Genomic DNA, 22,916 nt, shown 5'->3' with positions numbered 1-22,916 from the left:
CTTTAAAAAGCAAACATTTACAGTGAAATAATTGCCTTTTCAAAAGTGATTATAAAGAATTATAATAAAAGATTAATAAATACAAATAAAAAGTTAGAGAGTTAAAAGTTAAAATTATGCATGTGAATAAGTGAGCAACCAAAGGTAGCCACTGAAAAAAGTGATTTGAGAGATAATTACTTACCTTCCTGCGTAATGCATATAGAGCCACATCCCATGCCGACCCGGAGGGCGTCCACACCGGCATCAATCAGATTCTTAGCTTGTGCTGCAGTCACCACTGAAAGGGCAAATTAATATAAAGCAAACGCCATGATCTATCCTGTTTTTTTTTTGTTGTTGAAATATTGCAATTTTGGATTACAAGAGGATTTAATAAAATAAATGTATACCTTACTATAAATTAACAATCATAGCAAAATAAAACTCACCATTGCCACCAGCCACCTGAAGTTCGGGGTATTTCTGCTTAATGTAATGGATCATGTTTATCTGATAAACAGAATTCCCCTGAGACGAGTCCTGTGAAATACATGTACAAAACACAGAGTTGGTAACTCTTGTTTAACCATTTTTATCTCTGACTTGGTTACATCAGACTAATTTTGCTCACGTTTATGCTCCCATCCAAGCCCCCCCAAGCCCCCCCCCAAAGCAATGCACTTTAACAAAAAACTATACACACCAGAACGACCACATCCACACCAGCTTGCACGAGCAGGTCCAGCCGGTACTTGTCATCTTCTCTGGTCCCAATAGCTGCCCCACACAGCAGCTGCTTCCTGCAGTCTTTGGAGGCCAATGGGTAGTCTCTGTTCTTTTTTAAATCTGTCCTCGCAATAATAGCAACCAGCTCATCACTGTCATTAACGATGGGAAGTTTTCCTGCAGAAGAGCAAGGGAATAATGAATGAACGAGCAAACAAAACAATGCAAGTGTCAAGCTTGTTTGTCCACAACCTCTTACCCATTACAGTGGCAAGCAGCCTATAGCTCAAAGCAACATGAAGCTTCAAACATAAAAGCAACGTGGAGCCTGTAGAAAAAGTTACTATTGCTAAACATTTACTAAAGTCATAAGCATTCATGGAACTAAAGTAAGTCATTCTCAATCTTTCAGCAACACTGTGGCCTGACAAGTACAAAAACGAGACAAGGAGCGCAGCTGCCAACGAAGAATAGAAAATCTTTTTTTTTGTAGCAAACAGGCGTTACAAACGATACTCCCTCACAGGATGTACTTCAAGAAGCCGGTCAAGCAGGAATTCCTATCTGAATACTTCTTTACCAGTGCTAGGTTTCCAGCAGACTTACTTGGCATATACCCCTGTCCCTTGCAGTTTGGGAGGAGATCAGCCTTACTGATGGAGAGGAAGAAGACATCATGGCCAGGATTCTGCTCACCTTTAGTTATTAAGCAATTCCAAAATACCAATATAAGAGATGGTACCAATTTAACATACGTTTATCACACTGTTCCTCATACTTTTTAAGAATTATTTGTTAATCTGTTCTATATACTAAAATGAAGTGACTGAGGAAATCCCTCATTTTCACCAGGGGCAGAAATTACCCATATTCTTTCCTGTAGGGAGCCATAGACTTTACATGGAAAGAACAAGAACAGCTACACTGTATGACCAAAAGTATGCGGACACCCCTGCTAATGATTACATTTAGGTGTTTTTAGCCGCACCCACAGCTAACAGATGTATAAAAACAAGTGCACGTCATCTCCATAGACAAACAATGGCAATAGAATGGGTCATGCTGAAGAGGGACTTTACACACGGCACCGTCATAGGATGCCACAAGCCAGTTCGTTAAATTCCTGCACTGCTAGATCTGCCCCGGTTCACTGTAAGTGCTATTACTGTAAAGTGGAAACATCTAGGAGCCAAAGTGGTAAGGCCGTGTTCACTCTGAGTGATGAAGTGCATAACCTGTAAAAATGGTCTCTGCTAACATATTACAGTAATGTTCAATTACACTCATTTTTCTTGTTTTACACGGTGTAAAACAGCAGATAAGGATTTTTTTTCTACATTTTGCACACAGTGGCATTGTTCTCTTTTTTGTCAAATAAAATCTGCTAAATAAAAAAAAAAAATGGTCTCTGCTCTGCAGCATCACTCGCTACAGAGTTCAAAACTGCATCTGGAAGCAACATCAGGTCAAATGCTGTGCATCTGGAGCTTTATGAAATGGGTTTCCATTGGCAAACAGGTATACACAAGCTGAAGACCAATATGTATAATGCCAACTGTCGGCTGGAGTGGTGTAACGCACACCGTCACTGGACTCTGAAGTTGTGGAAACATGTTCGAGTGATGAATCATGCTTTGCGATCAGGAAGTCTAACGAATGAATGAATCTGGGTTTGGTGGATGCCAGGAGAACACTACCTACTGGAATGCATAGTGCCTAATGCAAACTTTTATGTAGGAGGGATAATGTTCTGGGGCTGTTTTGGAGCCTTTGGCTAGGCCCCTTATTTCCAGTGTAGGGTAATGTTAATGCTACAGCAAACAGACATTTCAGACAACTGTATGCCGAACAGAGTCCTGACCTTAAACCTACTGAACACCTTTGGGATTAATTGGAATGCCGATTGTGAGCCAGGCCTTCGTGGCCAACATGAGCAACAACCCCCAAATGCTTATTTTGGCTGCATGGGCACAAACTCCCAAATACACACAGCAAACTCTGGTGGAAAGCATTCCCAGAAAAGTGAAGACTGTTATAGCCACAAAGGAGAGACCAATTCTACATTAAATGTCCATGTTTTTGGAATAGGATGTCCAACAAGCTCATTTAGGTGCGACGGTCGGGTGTCCACATACTTCTAGTAAGCAAGAACAGCAGTGCGCGTTAATTGTTATGCTCCAATTGAATTCTGGCTCTACCATCAAGAATAGTAAGTAACATCCCCAAACATTCTCCCGGTCATGAACATATAATAGCAAAGATTACCAACATGGAAGTTTAATGCTTTGAAGCATTACTGGATTTCTGGCAATGCATCATGTTTTTTGGCAATGTTTTCTTATATTAGTTTTATACTCCACATAATAATTTTAAAAATATTATGGATTCTTGCTGCAAAACACCTCTACAATCACACCCCTCTTTACTGAAACATGCTGAATACAGTTATTGGAAGACATTACTAAACTGCATTAAAATTCCTTTCCATACAGACCTGTAGGTTGTCTTTGCAGCTGTGATATTTTGGGTGACTTTTACTGCTCAAACACCACATTGAGCTGATTTTTATGTTGAAAAGTTGTCGGTAATACCCATAGTAAAATTATTTCAATACTCAATGCTTTGTGTTGATTACCATAGGGATTTAGTAACTTGGGAGAGTGAAAGAGGACATATCACCTCTGTCTTCACTATGATTAAGCATATCAGAAAAACGGTTTTCAAAAACGCTCAGTTACGCATTACTCGCGGCCAACATGCATTACTCTTGCCTTTTTAATGTATAGGGAAGCCAGGGACACTAAGCGTTCAGTTTGTGAACATGCCTCTGTTTTGGTAATTTGAAGAAGTGTCTACAGATGGACGTCTGTATGCTACTGTTTTGTTTTTATTGACAAACTCTGATTAAGAAAAGTTCCTGACAACATAGGGAGGCAAACCTATGTCTCACACACATAGATTTGCAGGACATTCAATGTTTAATGAAGCAGCGTGTGCTTTAAAATTACATCACATCTTGCCCATCTGGGCATATACATATTCACAGAACATGACAAGTCTTAATGTCATCAATCCTATTTATACCTTTTTTACTACGTTGCAAGATTTCATTGGCTTCTTTAAGGGTAACACCTGCTGGAGCGACAACTAGATCTTCTCGCCTGGTCATTACCTAAAAAGGAATAAAGATGGAATATTGAATACATTTGAAAGAAAATATACAGAGGGGTTAAGTGAAGCCTCAGATCACCAGGCCACAAGTGAGGTCAGAATGTGTTTGGCATTCCTATTGGTCAACAGTTCCCTTAGGGCTGCTATGGTTCCCCACCAAATTCAGGAGCATGGTACAGCAGAAACAAAACTTTGTTAGTGGTAGGTATAGATTAACTCACTATACTATAAGATCACTATAGATTTCGAAGATGCTCCAGTGCTCATGTAAAAATCCAGTAAAATATGATGGACTATAAGAATTATATTTGTTGCGGCAATATATTACCTTAGGATGTAAAGTGAGACTTAAATATTGTGCACCACTTTTTGAAATAAAATTACAATGTTCTGGAACTTTTGTAAAATGAAGGGAAAATTATGAAGTTCAATCTGGGACCCAAGTCATTTTCTACATTGTAATGGACATAGAAAATTAATTTCTACTCTTAGAATCATTACACAAAAGTCTGTTTCTGTGGGTCTTTCTCTGCCACCCTGTTTCAGTTATTATTCATAGAGTAAAATAAAATAAAAAAGCCACTAACAATAGACTTCTTAAGACTTGAAAACACGCCTGGTATTTCTTTAATAATGTACCAAAAAACAAACAAAAAAATGTAAAACAGGTATAATACCCAGTAGTGCTCATCATACCTCACTCAAATAGGTTGTATAGTCCTTTTCTGTTAAGAAGTCAATGTCCCTTGAAGTGACTATCCCCACCAGCTTGCTGCCCATCTTTCCAGTTTCAGTGACGGGCATCCCTGAAAACCCATGACGAGTTTTTGCTTCAAATACATCTCCAACAGTGTGGTTGGGGCTCATAACCACAGGGTCAGTGATGAAGCCTTGCTCAAATTTCTGAAGATTAATAAGATTTAGGGTATTGTGAAAATACAAGTATGACATGTCTAAAAGAGATACTTCAGTGACTTGCATATGATAGTCAACGGTCCCTTTTAAAATATTTTTGTGTGTCTGTGTGTGGGATTCATTGTAAGGAATTTGTATTGTTTGTCCAAATGCATCTCCTGTGCAGTAGCATGCATGCTCGCTGTCCGCCAGCTGTGGTGCAAGAGTTCCATGGGGTACACATGCACCTAATGAGCTCCCACTGAACCAGTGCTAAATGCAGACGGAAGCGTATTATCTGCAGCATCCCTATTGTAAATAAGGCAAGTCCCCCCCAAAAGAAAAAAAAGAAGATTATTAAAGTAAATACAAAAGGTACTTATAACATGCACTTAACATTGGCGGGGGGGGGAGTCAGAGTCCCCTTTTAAGTTACAAGCTTTCACATGTATGTAAAGGAACACATTATGGCCTCTGCTGAAACTCTCTCCCGCTAGCACAGAGATTTGTAGTTGTTAATGAAGGTGGTGGTGGGGGGGGGGACCCCACACCAGAGGTAAAAGGGGGTTGATGTGAATGTGGTTTGTAGTCTTTTCTCCTTTGAACAGGGTCTAGAATTTGAATCTTACTTTCACTTTGCGCACTTCATTGGCTTGGAACTCTGGTGTGCAATTGTGATGAATGATTCCAATACCTCCCATTAACTGCAAAATAAACACCATGCAAACAAATTAAAATGTATAATAATACGTTATATGCTTTGCCGAATTATAAGGGTAAGGAAAAGATGAGATGGCACAGTCAATATTATATAACATTACAATTACATATTTGAACTCTTAGCTTCAACAAAGGATTCTAATGTGAGATTTCAGAGTGTGCAAGTAGAATACATTAACAATTAGTGTTGTAAAGTAAAAATTCTACAATGCATGATATAACCACAATCCAAACAAAAACAGCATTATAGCTATATAAAATTGTGTGTGCGCATCTATATATGCTTGTAATATGTGGCATAAATATTCACCTTCCAATCAAAATAGGTTAAAATCCCAAGGAATACTTGAGATTATATAAATTCACACAAATATTATAAATTATGGGTGAGCGGGTACAATGGAAAAACTCCTTCACTCAGAATAAAGAATTAGCAGAGGCATTATTAAATGTGCTACCACCCCTGCAAGGGTAAGCATATGCAAACAAGGTTAACAATGATCACCCTTTTTGCCTCTATATCCACATTATACATGGCAAATGTCCATTGTACTAAACAGCCTATAAACAAAGTCCAGGAAAGAGGTGCAATAGCCAGATCATAAAGACATACAGCTGTCCTTAAAGGGACTCGTCAGTGTGAGGTTGGATTATATATATATATATATATATATATATATATATATATATATATATATATATATATATCCTGAGAATGCTTCCTTCATTAAGTATAAAAACAGCTTTTGTCCTAAAGGAGTTAAGAGGTTTGTGAACATGCGCAGATAAGGACATGCACACAATTCCTTAGAGCAGACAGCAGGTGGTGGTGTTTAGTCTAAAGTATTGGGACACCTGACCATTACACCAAAAGGTTTTTTATGACATTGCATTCTAAATACATAGACATTAAAATTAAGTTGCCCCCCTGCAGCTATTAACAGCTTCTACTCTTCTGGGAAGGTTTTCCATAAGATTCTGGAGTGTTTTGGTGGGAATAGTTTCCCATCGATCCAGTAGAGCATTTGTGAGGTCAGGCACTGATGTTGGACAAGAAGGCAAGGCAACGAGAAGACAATAACAGCATAGTTGGATGAGGTTGGTGTGGTAGAACTTGACTGGCCCACATACAGCTCTCACCTCAGCCCCATCCAACACCTTTGGGATGAACTGGAATAGGGACTGCAAGCCAGAGATGCTTTTTCATGGCAGCAATATTTCTAGCGTAGACCTACAGCACACATTTGTCTATAAAACTTCAGCCGTAAACAATAGTAAACCAGCCTAGAAAACACTACTATCTGTAAGCAATCAGGTATAGTGGTGAAAGATATCAGTGACTTTGTAAATCTACCTATAGACATGTTGTCTGATTTTCAATCCGTGTACAGACAGCGACAATACAAAATCAGACACTATTCCATCTCCAAAAGTACTTAATACTTTTAAAAGGCATACTCTAGCCACCATATGCACTTTAATACATGAGTGGTTCCTTTAAATTTTTGGTTAATCTTACTGCAGAATCCCCCCATATGCATTTGCCTCTTTCCCTAACCCCCCAGCTCCTAAGCGCGCAAGAGATGCGTTCAGCTGAGAGCTATACTTACCTCCAGCTTCTCCTAAAGGCAAGTGATATTTATTTAACCCGTTTGGCCCCTTATGATGAACCTGTACATCCTTAAAACTTGTAGCAAGAACCCCATTAGGAGGATAGTTAGGTCCTGATGTTGTTGCAGCGGTAGGGACAACTCCTGACCACTACACAAGAGATCCGGCTGTATTAACATTTAAGATTTGCGAGATGCTACTTACTGCCATTGCAATTGCCATATCAGATTCTGTAACAGTGTCCATGGGAGAGGAAATCAAGGGAGTCTTCAGTGTGATTTTGCGAGTCAGAGCAGATGTCAGATCCTAAATAATAATAAAAAAATAACAATGGTTCAAAATGTGCTGGTGACATGTTTATGTAACTAAAATATTTCCTTAACTGACATAGTTTATAAGGGTAAAAACCAGTATAATATACATGTAACTCACCACTTCATCAGCAGTAAAGTCAATAAAACCCGGAAGAATCAAGAAGTCACTATAAACAAAAAATAAAAAACAGAAAGAAAAGTGTTAGTGTAACAATCAATCAAGTAACGATACTTGTAAAGTTAATGTTTTCTCAAAATGCTTATCAGAAATCTTCAAACTGCTTAAAGGTTTTATACACATGAAATATTTTGGTGTACGTTTTTAGACCCATACATTACCTAAAAGATTGCCTACAAAAAGAAATGACATACTGCAACGATGAATTTTTCAAAGGATGGTTTTCCCTAAACGATGGCTTACGTTGCAAACACTTTACGGCTGTGTTAGAAAAGCTACTTGATAAAACATTGAAAACGATCCCAGTCCTCAACAAAACAAAAATAGCTCATTTGAACAGTCTGAGTCAATCAGCAGAATATATTTGCTCTCAAGTTTGCATAAAGGCACAATATTTAAAAACAAACATTACAGGGGAGAAATCCTTGCTTGGGTTTACAAATGGTGGGGGTATATTCCCCCCCCCCCCAAAGGAGAGGCATATTCGTACTGATCAATCTCAGCCACATTAACGTACATTCAAACATACACACCACTCACATCTACACAAACACATATTGTATTCCTAACCAAACAACATTTACACATCCGCCACACAAAGTATACCCTATACGCACACATCACTGTAAAACTAATGCACACGGTATTCCTACACAAATACCCCGTACATCATTCACCATGTCGACTACCCCACTAAACAGAAATATAATTTACAAAAGCATTTTGATTTCCAAGTTTTAGAACAGATGTTTCCAACGGTCACACATATTGTTATTTCAGGTGCTTCATCATGGCAATATTCTTACTTACAGAACAGTGAACACATTTACATCTTGGTAGGAAAAACATGTCACCTCTCAAGTTCTATCAATCTGAGCTTCAGCATGTGAAATGGGTAACTAAGGCCACATTTAGAAAATAGCCACATTAACATCTCCAGTTCCACAGAAACTGCAATTAGATTGTGAAAAAGAAACTGTATACAAAGTGATACAAACAGGGTACTGATTGGAGTCAAGATTGATGGTTAAAAGAGGCAAGTTATGCAAACCTCTTATATAGAGTACGTGAAATGGTAAGACAATGCCGCAGAATGCCTCGTCCTCCTCCCTGGTCTCATGTCTCGTGGTACTGACTGGCAGGAAAGCACTTCTACTGAGATCAATGAGGACAGCTTTCTAATAAGACTGCACTAGGAACATGACTGCCTTAGGAACACTGCTCTTACATTGTAACTTTCACTGTAGTGACTCGGTCCAAAGTCAAAACAAATAAAAATCGATGGTAGAAGCATATCAGATGTACATCTTACTGAATAATGCACCCCGCATAGGAAGGGGCATTGACAATAATCCGGTTTCTGATGTCAGAGGCATTGAAATCTTTAAAGACTTTTTGCTGCTGCTGCAACCGCAGGTTAATGTAGGGCACGAATGGGAGAGGCACAAGGCTTTCCTAAACATAAGACAAGGTCAATGACCATGCATGATTTGAGATCTCACAGCAGGTACAAATGGACAATGTAGATGGCAAAAATGGTTCTAACCTGCTATCAAAATTTGATGCTTCTTTCAATTGATATAATATAGAGCAGCCACGGTTAACAATTGTTCGTAAATTAGGGAAAAGCCACTAGGTGGTTATGTAAAGCAAGTCCCTGTGATTCCCTGCCATCCCACTGTATAGCACAAAATACATAACCTATTATTCACATTCATTACAATCCTACCCATTAATATCTCTCACATAAAGCAAACATTCTACTATGCCATTTACAGATTATAATGCACTTTCCTAGTATCTGTCTAGATAAAAGAAAATAAAAAAAATAAATAAATATTTGAATATACCAGTTAGGCAGACCTAACCTTATGGCAAATGGATGAGGTTCTCTGCTACGATAATATGTGGGTTTTAATACATAGGGTATGTGGTATATAACTTAGACAAAAACAAGAACCGGTATAATTAGCATTAATGATTTCCTATTAAATGTATTACACAGGGTCACACATCACCTAATGTATCAATGCTAACATTAAATAGCTTACTAAAAAAATGCAGACATGTGGTGTATACATACACTGTTACAGGGTTATTGAATGAAAGATTTATTATATAAATATATTAGCATACACCGCTATATTTGTATTTGCTTTGCTTCCATACGCTGTACCATATTCACAATGTGAACACTTCCTGGCAATGAATGTACAAGCCATGTGTGCAGAGGGTCATATTAGCAACCATATACAGGCTGGTGCTTAACATTCACTATAAACAGAATAGATATTGCTTGCTTTTCTGAGGGGGAAACTAGGGACATAGATAATGCACATTAATAAATAAATAAAAAACCAAGTGTAAGCATTGACCCTCCTTTTTAATATGGCATTACCGTATCACTAGAGTATATAAAAACAAGCATAGTAACCTACTAACACGTATAGTTTTTATGTCTAACGGCACAGGCAAAATACATTAGTACAACGTGATGGTAGAAAACAGAAAGGGAGCACTTGCCATTCTGGGTTCTTTAGCAACAAAGTTCTTGAGGAAAGCTCACTGCTGGCTCTATCGTCCTGCTCCATTATCAGCGCAAAATGCAGGAAAGCCGTGACAGTTATACTTATTTATTTGTATCTGGAATATGGGAGGAGAAGGGTCACTGTTACAAACTATCCTTTTTTCCTTCCTCTTTCCACTAAAATCCTGTATATCACAAGCCAATGCGGAAGCCCTACTTATATTAAACCCTCCCCAAAAAACAAACAGAACACAGGAAAAACACGCAACCCTAATAAAAATTATCTACTTTGGGATTGGCAACGAGATTCCAAAGAAAAAGGAATGAAGTCTGTGCATCTATAAGATCACACATACTTAAGCTGGACTTGCAGGTGCTAAGGTCCCTATTTAGTGATAAGTAATACAATGTCCTTAAAACACAGCATAAAGTCACATAAAAGGGACAGTCTGACACCTCCACTATAGAAAAATGCATATTAAAGTACCCTGAATACTTTAACGCGCATTCTCACAAAAAATGAAAAATGTAAAATAAAGCTGCCAATCAGCAGCAGCAAATTGTTCCAACTGAAAACAAAGGGAGAACTTTACACACGCGCACCGGGATCTCAACAGCACGCAGCGTACAGCAGAGCCAACAGCGAAGCTAACGGAGGACAGTACATTACGTGCAGGTAGGTCTATTCAGCTGAATGCATCTCCTGCACAGCAAAAGAGACCATGCAGCTATTATATGCATTAAAGTACATTTGATGGTTGGAGTGTTCCTGCAATTGAGGGATTAAGATTCAACCCCAATACATCATTCCCAAAATGTAATTGTGGAAGCTTTCAGTGGCCCAAGCAGCTGCGACAGACAGACTTCAGTTTATAGTCGGAGCTGTTTAGTAACAGAACACATGGCTTACAAACATGAGTATCGGATTCTTTACCCATGTCCTAGGAGATCAAGACTGAGGACTGGCTTTGTACTCCCATTGATACATTTGACATTGCATCACTTATCTGATACAGTTACAAATCACTGAATTTCATCCAGTGTTTGTAGAGGAGTAGATTACAAGGGGAGTACAATACTTCAAAATATCAGCGCAAATGCTTATCTTTCTGCTTTCATTACAATGACCTAGATTTAGAAATACAACCAGCAGGGATGTGGGTGGTGATCAGATTATTTTGGCATGCAAGATAGCGGCACATTTCTGCTAAGTATTCAATAAAGAACGAGAGAGGAAGCGTTAAGTGTAGGCACAGAGTTATACAGCATTTTGTGACTACAGTATTTGGGTTGCTAAACATTTGAGATCGTGAAACTTGCCCAGTAACATCACGTTAATAATGGGTACCAGCTTGAAGAGCTTCAAATGGGATAAGATTTTGGGGTTACCCCATACAAAGCATAGGCAGCTCAATCAAATTGGCTGACATTTAACACCCGTTTTCTAGAAAGGATTACACAGAACATTTGGCTTGCTCTAATTTCTCAAAGAGAAAGTCATATGGATGGTTTTTTTTTTTTTTTTTTTTTTTTATTCGAACGTCACAGTTTGAGCAATACAGCAATGCAATTGTTCAAACAGTAATGCTAATTTAGCCTGTTCCTCCATAGACTTTCACAAGTCCCTCTGGGTTATTAAAAGTGAGATATTATATTGCTTACCACAAAGAAAAATGATAAAGAATCAGGGTATTTGTCTAGTTGACTGGGCACAGATAATTGAGCTACAATATTTACTTCTGAATTGCATGCAACTTGGCCTTAATGAAAACCATGTGTAAATGGATGTTAAACTGGATGAAGACAGAGAAGCAAGTAGTGCATCGGCTCTAATTTACAGTATAATATATATATATATAGGGAATATTCTAATAGAACACTGCTGATCTTTCATAATGTATACTTAACTACGAAACTGCAGCAAAATGGGGAAATTCACAATGTACAAATAAGGCAAAGCATGACAATATAGCATAAACGATAAAGGTATTTGCAAAGAACATAACATCTAGTGCATGGGGGTTTATTCACTAAAGGGGGAGAACTTTCCAACTCCCTGATATTGTTATGCACTATTATGGGCCAACCTCGGTAAGCTTCTCCTGCTAAAGTGTTTGAGCTTATCCTATATAATGCACACTTAAAACAGGAAATAACATTCTCAAGAACGCTCACTGATTTAGCTTTACATTCTACAGGGCCATCCGAGCTTTTCAGAAAGGAGAAGCTCTCTAGGGCCCTCAATTCATAATGCCTGAAAACTCCATCTTTAATGAACAAACCTCAATGTCAATAAGTGGGTGTAATAACAATCATGATAAAGACATATTAATACTAGGAATTATAATATACAACATAGATTTAGATATTCAGAGATCCTTAAAGTACCACATCTTACAGATAAGAGGACCAGTTTTAACCAGTCTCAGAGCTATATTTAGTATACCCCAAAATAAATTGGTATGAAAAAGGTGTTTTAATAAGCATTACTTACCTGTCAAACAAAACCAGAAAAAAAAGACACTTGCATTTAGAAGAGGATACATTTTTACACATTCCAAGCACTGGCAAGAAGATAGTCCCATTGAAATCTATAGGAGCTCATTCTCCACAGGGGTGTGTGTGTGTGTGTGTGTGTGTGTGGGGGGGGGGGTTGTGGCATTTGTTAAGCCACCTGGAACCTTCACCTGAACCAGAAAATGGCTGGGGGTGACAATATCAAGCATGCACACTTGTAAGCAGGAGATGCATTTGGCTGAACACATCTCCTGCAACAAAGAAGCAGAGGAAACAGCACAACTACATAGTATTCCGGTATAACGTTAATTTAAAAATGTCACACAAACATATTTGCCTTCCAATACCTGTACAATCGTTTTTCTTTTTAATTATTGCATGTAGACAAGACATTACAGGTTATTCTTTAAAACTCTTCTGAAGAGTAACATATAAGGTGATCCCTACTTGTAGGTGAGTCCATCAGAAATAGCAAAGAGCTGCTGGGCAGTGAGTCCATCTTCAGGTACGTATCCAGTCCCGCCACTAATCAGGTAGTCTGCCATGCTGCAAACAAAACAAAACAAAACCAAAATCAGCCAATGTATTATTAAAAGAATGAATAAAGTAAAGCTAACAGGAATATGGTACCTATAGGATATCGCTTTATGCTTATGACAGCCTTTACAACCCCTCCCAAAAAAAACTAAAATAGCCATTTCTCTTATATACCTATAAGTGAATAAACGCACGTAAAAGATGTTAGACGTAGCCCGAGCTCACAATGTGATGTTAGTACAAAAGAAATGCATTCTCTTATGTATGATCACTGTACGGTGATAGCATTTTTATTAGAATATTGTGCAGCCAGATGTTCCATTAGTTGAATTGCATAGAATGAAACAACTCCCTTCACATAGACACCAAAGCCCCTGATTAGATCAGACATCACAGGGATGCTTTTTCTAAACACAAAGTATAGCCTGTATTAAATACAACACATCAAAGCACAAACCCTGGAAAGTTAATGCTTACAGCCACTAGCGAGCACGTCAGCAGCTGTCGTACCTTAGTCCAATATTTAATTTGTAAATGTCTGCAAGAGGGTTGAAGTCCTTACTTGAATGTGATGTTTTTTATGGGATCAACACAGAAAAAGATTTATACATTTTCTTACTGCTAAAGTCATTGAGGATCTGCAGCTAGCATTTTACTGGGGAAAAGACCAGCATTCTATCAATTATAGTCCATCCACAGCTGGAGTGCTATTCCTCAAACACACCATACACATATAGTAACTAAACAACATAGGAACTGTCTGAGTTACCGGAGAACACACGTAACAAAATGTTAGCTGACAGGAAATGTTAAACATGGCAGCCTGCAGGAGGACAGTAAAAGGGGGTTTATGTGTAAGCACACAGGTGCCAGGCATGCGGTGTCAGGCCTTTGTTCAGACACATTCCTTAAAGGAAGAAGAGAATGGAAGGATGCATGTGGTAGCAATACAGCTAACAGAGAAAGCCACACAGCTGTCTGCCTCCCCATCACCACAAGAGAAGCCAGGCCGGCCTGTGCATTGACACACTGTACGTGTACACAAACGCAACACAGATACACACACTGCTCGCCACAGCCCTCCCTTCCCGGCTGTCAGTCGAAGGTCGATGTGTCCCTGTCAGTCCGGGGTTTCCTCACAGACGCGTCAGGACCCGCTTGCCCAGATCCTCTTCACGGCCGGACAGCTGCTGAGATAACGGCCGAGAAGGCAGGCTAGCCATAAACCGTCAAACAGCGAAGGCGGGGCCTGGGAGGGATCTGCGGAGCTAAGCCACGCCTCACTTGCCGATCCCTCCAGCGTCTGACATCTAGAGACGCAAATAGGCGGTAGGCGGGCAAAAGCCCGTTAATCCTGCCTCCCCCTCGCGGTCCGAAAGAGTACCGCGCCTGCGCAGTGTCCTTCACCTGAACTGAGCCACGTGGGAAGCGGAAGCAAACACTTGCAACACGTGTGCAGCGAGTAATGGCAGTTGTATCACACGCGTGTTAGTAGCATGTATGTACACCGTGCGTGATTATCAATACACTGATAACCACGGCAACAGCTTGGCATGCACGACCAGGGAGTGACGGAGGATACAGTAACCGATTGCACGCATTACATTACCGCTGCGCAACACCCTGTAATATCCCGTGAAATGAATTGGGAGTTACAATTCCGAACAGGCATATAGCAAGTACATAGCGTGATTCCGCCGCCCACAATATTGCAAAGTGCTGGCGGGTATTACGCACGATACACACGGCCATATGGTGAGAGCTACGTTAAATCGCTACTGCAGAATTCGTACAACGAACAGCATAGAACCGGCGAGTAACGGACTATGGCTATCGGATGCACCGACCCACACCAACGTGCGACGTACCTGACTGCATACAAACCGTGCTGCCGGATGGATGCTTCTCGCGGTGACTGCAGCAGCTGCTGCCGCTCTGGGTTGGAAGCTGTGAAGGATTGTGTAGCCACGCCTCTGCCTATACCCCCGTATCACAGCTCGGGCACCGTGTGTGCAGCCACCGATCGCTTTATTATTATTATTATTATTATCATCAAATCTATTTATATAGTATATAGCGCCATCACATGCTGTACGGCGACCGGAGGATAACAGGGAGTATGTATATCATATAAATTGGGATTATTAATGTTAATTCCAGGCCATTATAATGCTGTGCGATCTCTGTCTTCACTGCTGTAGCTGAACGTCTTAATGCACTTTGAGGAAAATATAAATAAATCCGTATCTCAAAGTTACTCCGGTTTAGTGCTGAGATTGGCATTACACGCATTGCCAGATGAGAATGGCTTGATTCTTGCAAACTTCACAATGACACGTGATCTGTGTATTAGAAGCCTATAATCATCTTCATATACCTTCCAATTAAGCAGTCATGTTATGCGATTATTCCCCACTGGGTGTCAAATACAGTTTACTTTTCTACTGCATTTTCATTCACTCTCCTGTCCTACTGACTTTATAAAAGTCATATCACGAAGCCAATACATAGAGAACCTATAATTCATATAATAGATACAGTTTGCTTAATTGTTTTCTTAAAGGAACAGCTTTATGTTCCTGACGCCCCTGTTAAAGATCAAGACCTTAATATGCATTCTTCAAAATAAAATAAAGCACTTAGGTGACCTAGATGTTGCAGCCCCGTTGACACTGTGTTCAGCTTGAAGCAGCCATTCGGTGGCAGGAGAGCACGGCCGTTGCAATCAACTGGAGTGCTTGCCGTGTTTGTGCACTAAGATCTGGATAGGACCTCTATGGGTTTAGCTCGGAGACTCCGGATGAAGCACTGCTTCTCCTGGTCATTCTGGGGAAAGTCTGGGTCACGGGACTGCCTGCATCGTCAGTGGCACTTCCTACGCGCATCCTGCAAGGGGGTGCTCTTGGAGTCAAAAAAAATTCCCAGGTATAAGGACCCCGACTCGGTGGGGGGGCATTGTTAGCGAAACACATGTACTGTACACAAAATAGAAATGGGGCGGTGGAAAAGCAAATGCATATCAAGGGGTTCTGCATTTGCAAAAGCAACACCGTGAAAATGAATGGCTGGAGTGTCCCTCTAAAAAGTAAAAACCTAATGATGTCATATACACCTTCATGCAAATGATAGCTAAGAGGTTCCTTTAAATTTCTGTTTTTTCCCTTTTGCAAATGTATGGTGAGATTTCACTGAATCGTTATTACTCATGGGCTCCAGGGCAAGCACCACCAAACGCTGGATGGAGTCTGTGCTTGGGGCTACTCTTTTTTGGTTAATAAACTCCACTCCTCCTAAGCAGTGGAGGATACAGTTGGGGACTTTTAATAATTTATTGATATTGTGGCGGCTGATGTTTTTTTAATACATTTTGTGACTTTCAGCCCTAGGCATGAAAGTATTCAAGGCAGTCATGTAGAACTCGCATGTTAGTGAGTATACATGTTATTTTGTGAGTTATGGCATGCAAACCCAGCTGAGTCTAGTCAGTCAAATAAACCCACTTTGTGTCCTGCTCTGAAAAGTTTATTCTTATTTTTGATCTATTTATATTTCAATAACCCACATTGGGATTTTAACGTATAGCTAGTATGTTACTATGACTTCTCTTTCATCAATACATCTGCTTGACGTTCAGAATGTTCAATTTCATAATGACATGTGTTACGGTATAAGTATTACGGTATAAGTCTATAATCATCTTCATATAGCTTCCAATTAACCAGTCATGTCATGTGCTTTTCATTCACTCTCCTGTTCTACTGACTTTATAAAAGACATATCAAGTTTTCAGAAGCAAATACATAGAGGAACTTTTATAGATTCGCATTTCGGGGTACTCAGATTTCATACATGGATTTTTTACCTCATTTTTTTCTCTCTGAAATAATTAGAATGTGAAGCATTTAGCAGAGTAAAATGTTAATGGATTTAGTTGGGGATTCAGTGGGGGATGCGTAAAACAAGTAATCAGACTGCCCATGTGTCCTTTATACATTTGTGATACTGCCAAATGCAACTTGGATGTGTTTTTGTCTCAAATATTATCAGATATTTCCATCTGCGCTGCAGTCGTTTTTTAGTCTTAGAAGTCATCGCAATGAGATATTATAGAAGAGAAACATGTATAGATGAGCATAACATTGTAAGAATATTTTAAATACCTCTACAAAGGTTTTACTCAGAAATGGCTGAAATCAATCAAACTGAAATTTTTTAACACCGGGGAGGGCTGGCACCTTCTGACATGGGGAGCGGGTATAGCGGAGTGGCCCCTTCCCCGTTAGTAACTAACTTACACGCTAGCACGCACACTTACACATACACAATTACACTAAAACATACTCCTTCCATTATACTCTCACGCCACACCCTTAGCTTGCATACAGAGCCGGCCTTAGGCGTTGTGGCGCCCTGTGCGGACTACTCCTCTGGCGCCCCCTCCTCACTACCCCACCTCTCTTCCCCTTCAAACTACCCCCCCTCTCTGCTCCTTCAAACTACCCCCCCCTCAAACTACACCCCCCCTGCCCCTTCAAACTACACCCCCCCCTGCCCCTTCAAACTACACCCCCCCCTGCCCCTTCAAACTACACCCCCCCCTGCCCCTTCAAACAGGGGCAGGCAGTCCAAATTTCTTCAAACAGGGCTGGTTCACTATGGGAGGTTGGAGCGCAGTGGGGTCACGTAACATTATGCCCCGTGACCCCGCAATAACAGTAAAGTAGATCACACCTCGCGAAAACGTGATAAATGATAACATTTAGTAAAGTAAATGTATCTATACATGTGCTATATTTATTCAGCAGCACAGTGTTTAGCTAACATGCTATAATGTAGCTACAGGGCCTTGTTATTTACACAAAGCAAGGCTACAGGCTGCCAAATCACAGAAACGCTTATTTTTGTTAACTTAGCATTTGTATACATTAAACTAACACAGGCAAATCTCTGGCACTAGTTTCTGTTTCTATCCACTGAAGCGAGCGTTGCACTGTTTTTGCATTTTGTTTTTGCCTGAGATTTACCTGTGTGCAGTGGAACGGAGACGGATAATCTGAGAGGCGCTGCTCGCTGTGGTACGGTGAATTAGGCAACAGCTTTGGGGGAGAGTAAAGATTAATACTGTGTAGCGTCCTAGAGTAAATGGTATTGATTTACATTAGTAAAAATACCTTCTGTTGTGAAAGACTATCACTAATACGGTATTCTGAGCATTTCTTTTTCACACATAGAGAATCATTTATACCATAAAGATTTTCTTTGCATTGTATGTTTGTTAGACTTAAATGCTTAGTGATTAATACTAAAGAACCATCTGTGCACATATTCTGGCCTCGGCCTCGGGTGGCAGGGGGCGGCAGTCCCCTTGCTGCAAAACCAAGAAGCAGATTGCCCTCTTGGGTGGTCAGAATCACTGCTTCTGAATGGGCCTGTTACAAGGATCTCCCCAACTAGAACATTTACACTACGGAGTACTGTGCTGAGCCGGCACAGCCTGCGCAGAATGCATTCAAAGGCTATACACACATATCCCGGTGCTCTGTACTAAAGACGGTGGCCAAGGAGGGAGAGGGGGGCTAGGAAACCTGGTTCAAGTTTTAGTGCTTGGGGCTACTCTTTAGTTTTCAGTGTCACATATGGGGGGCAAAAAAGAGAAAAAAGAAAAATAAAGTGTGAGAGATGTATTTAGTTTATTTTGTAATTTTTTCTTCTAATAAAGTGTGTATTTTTCACTGAAGAATTTATTAGCATGCATACTGTAATGTAATACATCTTCTATTTTTAGGTTTTGAGTAGTGTTTTCATAACCCTTTGTACTCTACAACACCAATGATAAGGTCAGCTGCGTGACCCAGTTAAATCCCAGCCATAAGCAACTCTATTTAGGAAACTGTATAATCCCGATGGCTCCCATCCTTGAGAGGATGATGACAAGCTCCTTAAGGTATACATCTGAGGACTAAAGGCAGGATGTGTAGCCTTCTGATGCCATCTACTTACCATTTATAAACAGTAAGTAACATCCCTGATGATGAAACAGCGCCTACAGCGAAGCTTTCTTACATGCTTTGTCAATATCACCCTTACAAAGCAGATTTATCTATTATGTTCCTGGAAAATGGGACATTTTATTGCTAAGTTCCCTGTATTTAGACAATGCAATAACACACCTCAGCTGTGCTATGCTATGCATGTAAAATTACCACTCCCAAGTGACTTATTTTGTTGATTTCATATACCGTATTTGCTCGAATATAAGACGGGTCTTTTTTTTTTTTTTTTTTTTTTTTTTTTTTAGAGCAAATGCTCTGAAAAAATACCGCTCATCTTATATTCAAAATTGTCTTATAATCCAACCTTAAATAGAGGTCTGACTATAAGACTAAGAGCCAGATCCCCCACAGTGCTGCAGGTGATGGGGACCTGGATCCTCCTCTCTGGCAACTGGTAGACCTCCGCTGCTGCCTGGCACTTCCGGGGCTTGTATGACGGAGCGCCGGTGTGACATGACCTTCCGGTGCTCCGTCATAGAAGCCTCGGCTGAAGTGTCAGGAGCCCGGGGGGGGGGGGGGCAAGTCTGGGGGGGCAAAGTGGCATATTAGGGGGTATAAGGCATATCTGAGGGGGGGCAAGCTTGGAGGCAGATGTGCATAACTGGGGGGGCAGGTTGGCAAATAAGAGGAAATCAAAACAAGAAATGCATTTTTCTCAATTATAGTTTTCATTAAATATGAAAAAAAAGTTTACATGTGAATTAATATGTTCTCGTAAAACTTTTTTCCTATAGGGTAGTCTTATATTCAGGGCCCCTGTTACCTAATTGATCAGTTCATCTTAGTTTATCAATTCTAATTTTGTCATACTGTTTTTATATACGTATTGTAAGAAGCACTGCATACACTGTTGGCGCGATATAAATAAAGAATAATTAGTTAATGGAATTCTGGAAATGGGAAAATTCCACTCTTTGATCATACAACACATAGTAAGAGCCATCACAGTGCTTAATAGCAAAACTTACAAATAATTGTATGATAGTTTGTGCTAATGCGTTCACATAAGTGTGTCAGTGCACATTTACATTACCCCTGCCAATACACAGGCGCTCTCTGGAATATGGCAAAGCCAATCTGTCATGCTAAGGGAAGCACTGTGCATCAGGGACCACGGCCGAAATGTGACAAATAAAAAGGGAGCACGTAAAAAGAAAAAGCGGAGAAAGGCTAAACAAGGTAAAAAAAATAGCTACAAACTCAATGAATTCATTTCATTTATACTTGACTTTTGGGTCGCTAAAATATTAAAATATTTCAAGATTGACTTAAGATAATAAAAAAAAAACCCTTTTAATGTACTGAACTGTGATATTAAAAAACAAACAATTTATTTGTACGTTAAATCTAAACAAGGAATGAGTGTTTGATGTTATAATGGTGCAGTCACCAAGATAAAATGCAACTGGGTTTGGTTCAGTACAAGCCTAAAATGATTGTTTCAGTGCCCTAGAATCTTTGATGTTATTATAAGCTCCGTGCATGATGGCCAATGCCACAAACATTCAATTCCAAAGAGAATTAAGCTGAGAGCTTTTTTTAAAAAGCAGCAGTGAATGCATTCATGATCATGGAACTAATGTGTTTTGTTTGTGGATTTCTTTATTTATCCGCTTTAAAATAGTCTTACTTTTCAAGCTACCTTGTGCGGCAAATTTTGCTGCCAGATATATAAAGCATATTGAGTTGATCGGCACTTGGGCACAGAAGAAATGTTACTTTACTTCTACAGCTTTATAAGACTCCTTTTTGATACTTATAGTAATGTGGGCTCTAGAACCATCAATTATGAATTGCTTTTTTGCTATAACCACTAACAGGATACATTGCAATAAATCACTATTACCATGGCTTACAAGAACGGGCAGTGTCTACTTTTATTTTCGTCATTTGGACCATTAATTTTTTACACTATGGGACCAAATTTGTGTTTTTATTAGTAATATTATTGTTTAATATAGCGCCAACATATTCCACAGCACTGTACAATGGGTAAAAAAAGAAAAAACAAGTAATGCATAACATACCGATTTGACTTACAGAAACAAGAGGTAAGGAGGGCCTGGCATAAAGCATACAATCTAGAATCTTTTTTTAATAGTTATTTCCCACACAAATTATATATTATTTTGGGGACGATAAAGCCATATTTATATATGCAAAACATTATTTAAAAATGTGATAAGAACAGTTTTACATGTGTATATATATATATATATATATATATATATATATATATATATATATATATATATTGGAGTATAAGGAAACATGGTATTCCAACACACCGGAGCATATGGCGTTGGCATATAATAGATACGTTGTGGTGTAAAATCAGTACTACTATATACGAGAGTATGATGGAGTGAGAAAAGGTCACAATCCTTCTGACCGAGGCTGGACTTTACAGACTGGGCTTGGTTCACTGCCCTAGTAATGTTTGTGCAAATGTATTTAAAGAGGAATTTCAGTTTGCATTTTGTAACATGCCTGAGGAAGAGACCTACATTTTGTTGGAAGCTCGCACTCTAATTCTACTCAATAAAAGCATCACCTTTACTTTACTAGTTTCATGTCCTTCATAAAAGGATTTTCTTTAAAAGTGCACTTATCATTAGAAAAGTAGGGCAAGTTTCCCTTAGGCATTGTGTTTGCCAATAAGGCTGCTTGCACCTACAATTCTCTTTGCAGTGTTAAAGAATTCAATGAGTGATGGTTTTAAAAGTATTGTAGGCACATGCAACTTACTCGGCATCCCAGTAAAATGTCAAATATATAAATTATTTATATAATACAATTGTATGCCCTACCTGTAGTGCCCCCTGTAGTGCCCACATATTTGAAAATGACACATCTTCTTTGTAATGCAAATATGTAACCCTTAATTATATTATTTATGATTGTCCTTGTTTCTGCCTACACACCAACATTCCAGTATTCTCCCGTGAAGGGCAGAGTGGGAAAATACTTTTTTGTATCGCTTAGGACATGGGGAAAAACAATAATGCAAATATTTGGTGTTCTCCCTCATCAGTGCCATGTTTCATTTTTGGATCTTTGAGTTGTTATGGCTGAGAGGACACATGTTATGGTTGACATGGAAAACTCTCACAACATTCTTAAAAGGTGTTTGCGTTTCATACGCCTCTATCTCCAGTCATTCTAGCTGCTTGATGGGTAAGTCCTTGCACCTTATCTCAAGATACTATGTGTCTAGATTTATGCTTGGGAGAGCACAACCTGGCCTTGAAGAACCTGAAATGTCTGCCTGCTGTAATCCAAGCAATGTAATAACAATCAAACCTTGCAATGCCAGATGGACTCAGCATGCAAATCTAAATGCAGTCATTTTTTATATGTATATATATATATATATATATATATATATATATACAAATATATTTTTATAAAGTATGGGATCTCCAACATGCATCAATGTAATTCATTGAATGCTAAAAAAGTGAACGGTCACATATTTTATATGTGCACTATAAGAACACATTCTAAGAATCCAGGTGACAATATACTTCCAGGTCTATGAGAACCAGGAAATACAACTTATGAATCAGGGGCCTTAATTAGTAAATAGTTAACCATAGTTTTTTAATGTTGACATCACAACAAAAGTAATTAACTTCCTCCATCAGGTTTACATTCCCACACTACTGAGTGGTAGGTCCCATCAG

The 22,916-nt window shown here is 39.3% G+C and overlaps 1 protein-coding gene across 5 annotated transcripts in view; it reads right to left on the bottom strand.

The window, feature by feature from the left end:
* The window catches only part of IMPDH1 (inosine monophosphate dehydrogenase 1), a 56,158-nt gene that overhangs the window by 8,222 nt on the left and 25,020 nt on the right, over positions 1 to 22,916 (bottom strand). The window contains exons 1-10 of one of the 5 annotated variants that reach the window (XM_053463128.1): positions 15,046 to 15,106; positions 13,088 to 13,186; positions 7,537 to 7,585; positions 7,309 to 7,410; positions 5,403 to 5,477; positions 4,576 to 4,782; positions 3,793 to 3,880; positions 686 to 885; positions 432 to 522; positions 185 to 280 (exon numbers count right to left, since the gene is read on the bottom strand). In XM_053463128.1, the coding sequence (XP_053319103.1) occupies positions 185 to 280; positions 432 to 522; positions 686 to 885; positions 3,793 to 3,880; positions 4,576 to 4,782; positions 5,403 to 5,477; positions 7,309 to 7,410; positions 7,537 to 7,585; positions 13,088 to 13,185 (1,006 nt within the window). In that variant the 5' untranslated portion in view covers position 13,186; positions 15,046 to 15,106. Of the gene's footprint in view, positions 1 to 184; positions 281 to 431; positions 523 to 685; positions 886 to 3,792; positions 3,881 to 4,575; positions 4,783 to 5,402; positions 5,478 to 7,308; positions 7,411 to 7,536; positions 7,586 to 10,119; positions 10,240 to 13,087; positions 13,187 to 14,237; positions 14,425 to 15,045; positions 15,107 to 22,916 lie in introns of those variants that run through there. The other 4 variants (XM_053463126.1, XM_053463125.1, XM_053463129.1 and 1 more) reach the window with 4 other exon arrangements.

This window comes from Spea bombifrons, chromosome 4 (assembly GCF_027358695.1).
Source record: "Spea bombifrons isolate aSpeBom1 chromosome 4, aSpeBom1.2.pri, whole genome shotgun sequence".
NCBI classification, from domain to species: Eukaryota; Metazoa; Chordata; class Amphibia; order Anura; family Pelobatidae; genus Spea; species Spea bombifrons.
Note: the sequence above shows the minus strand (reverse complement) of the source record. Positions and strands in the feature narration are given on the sequence as shown.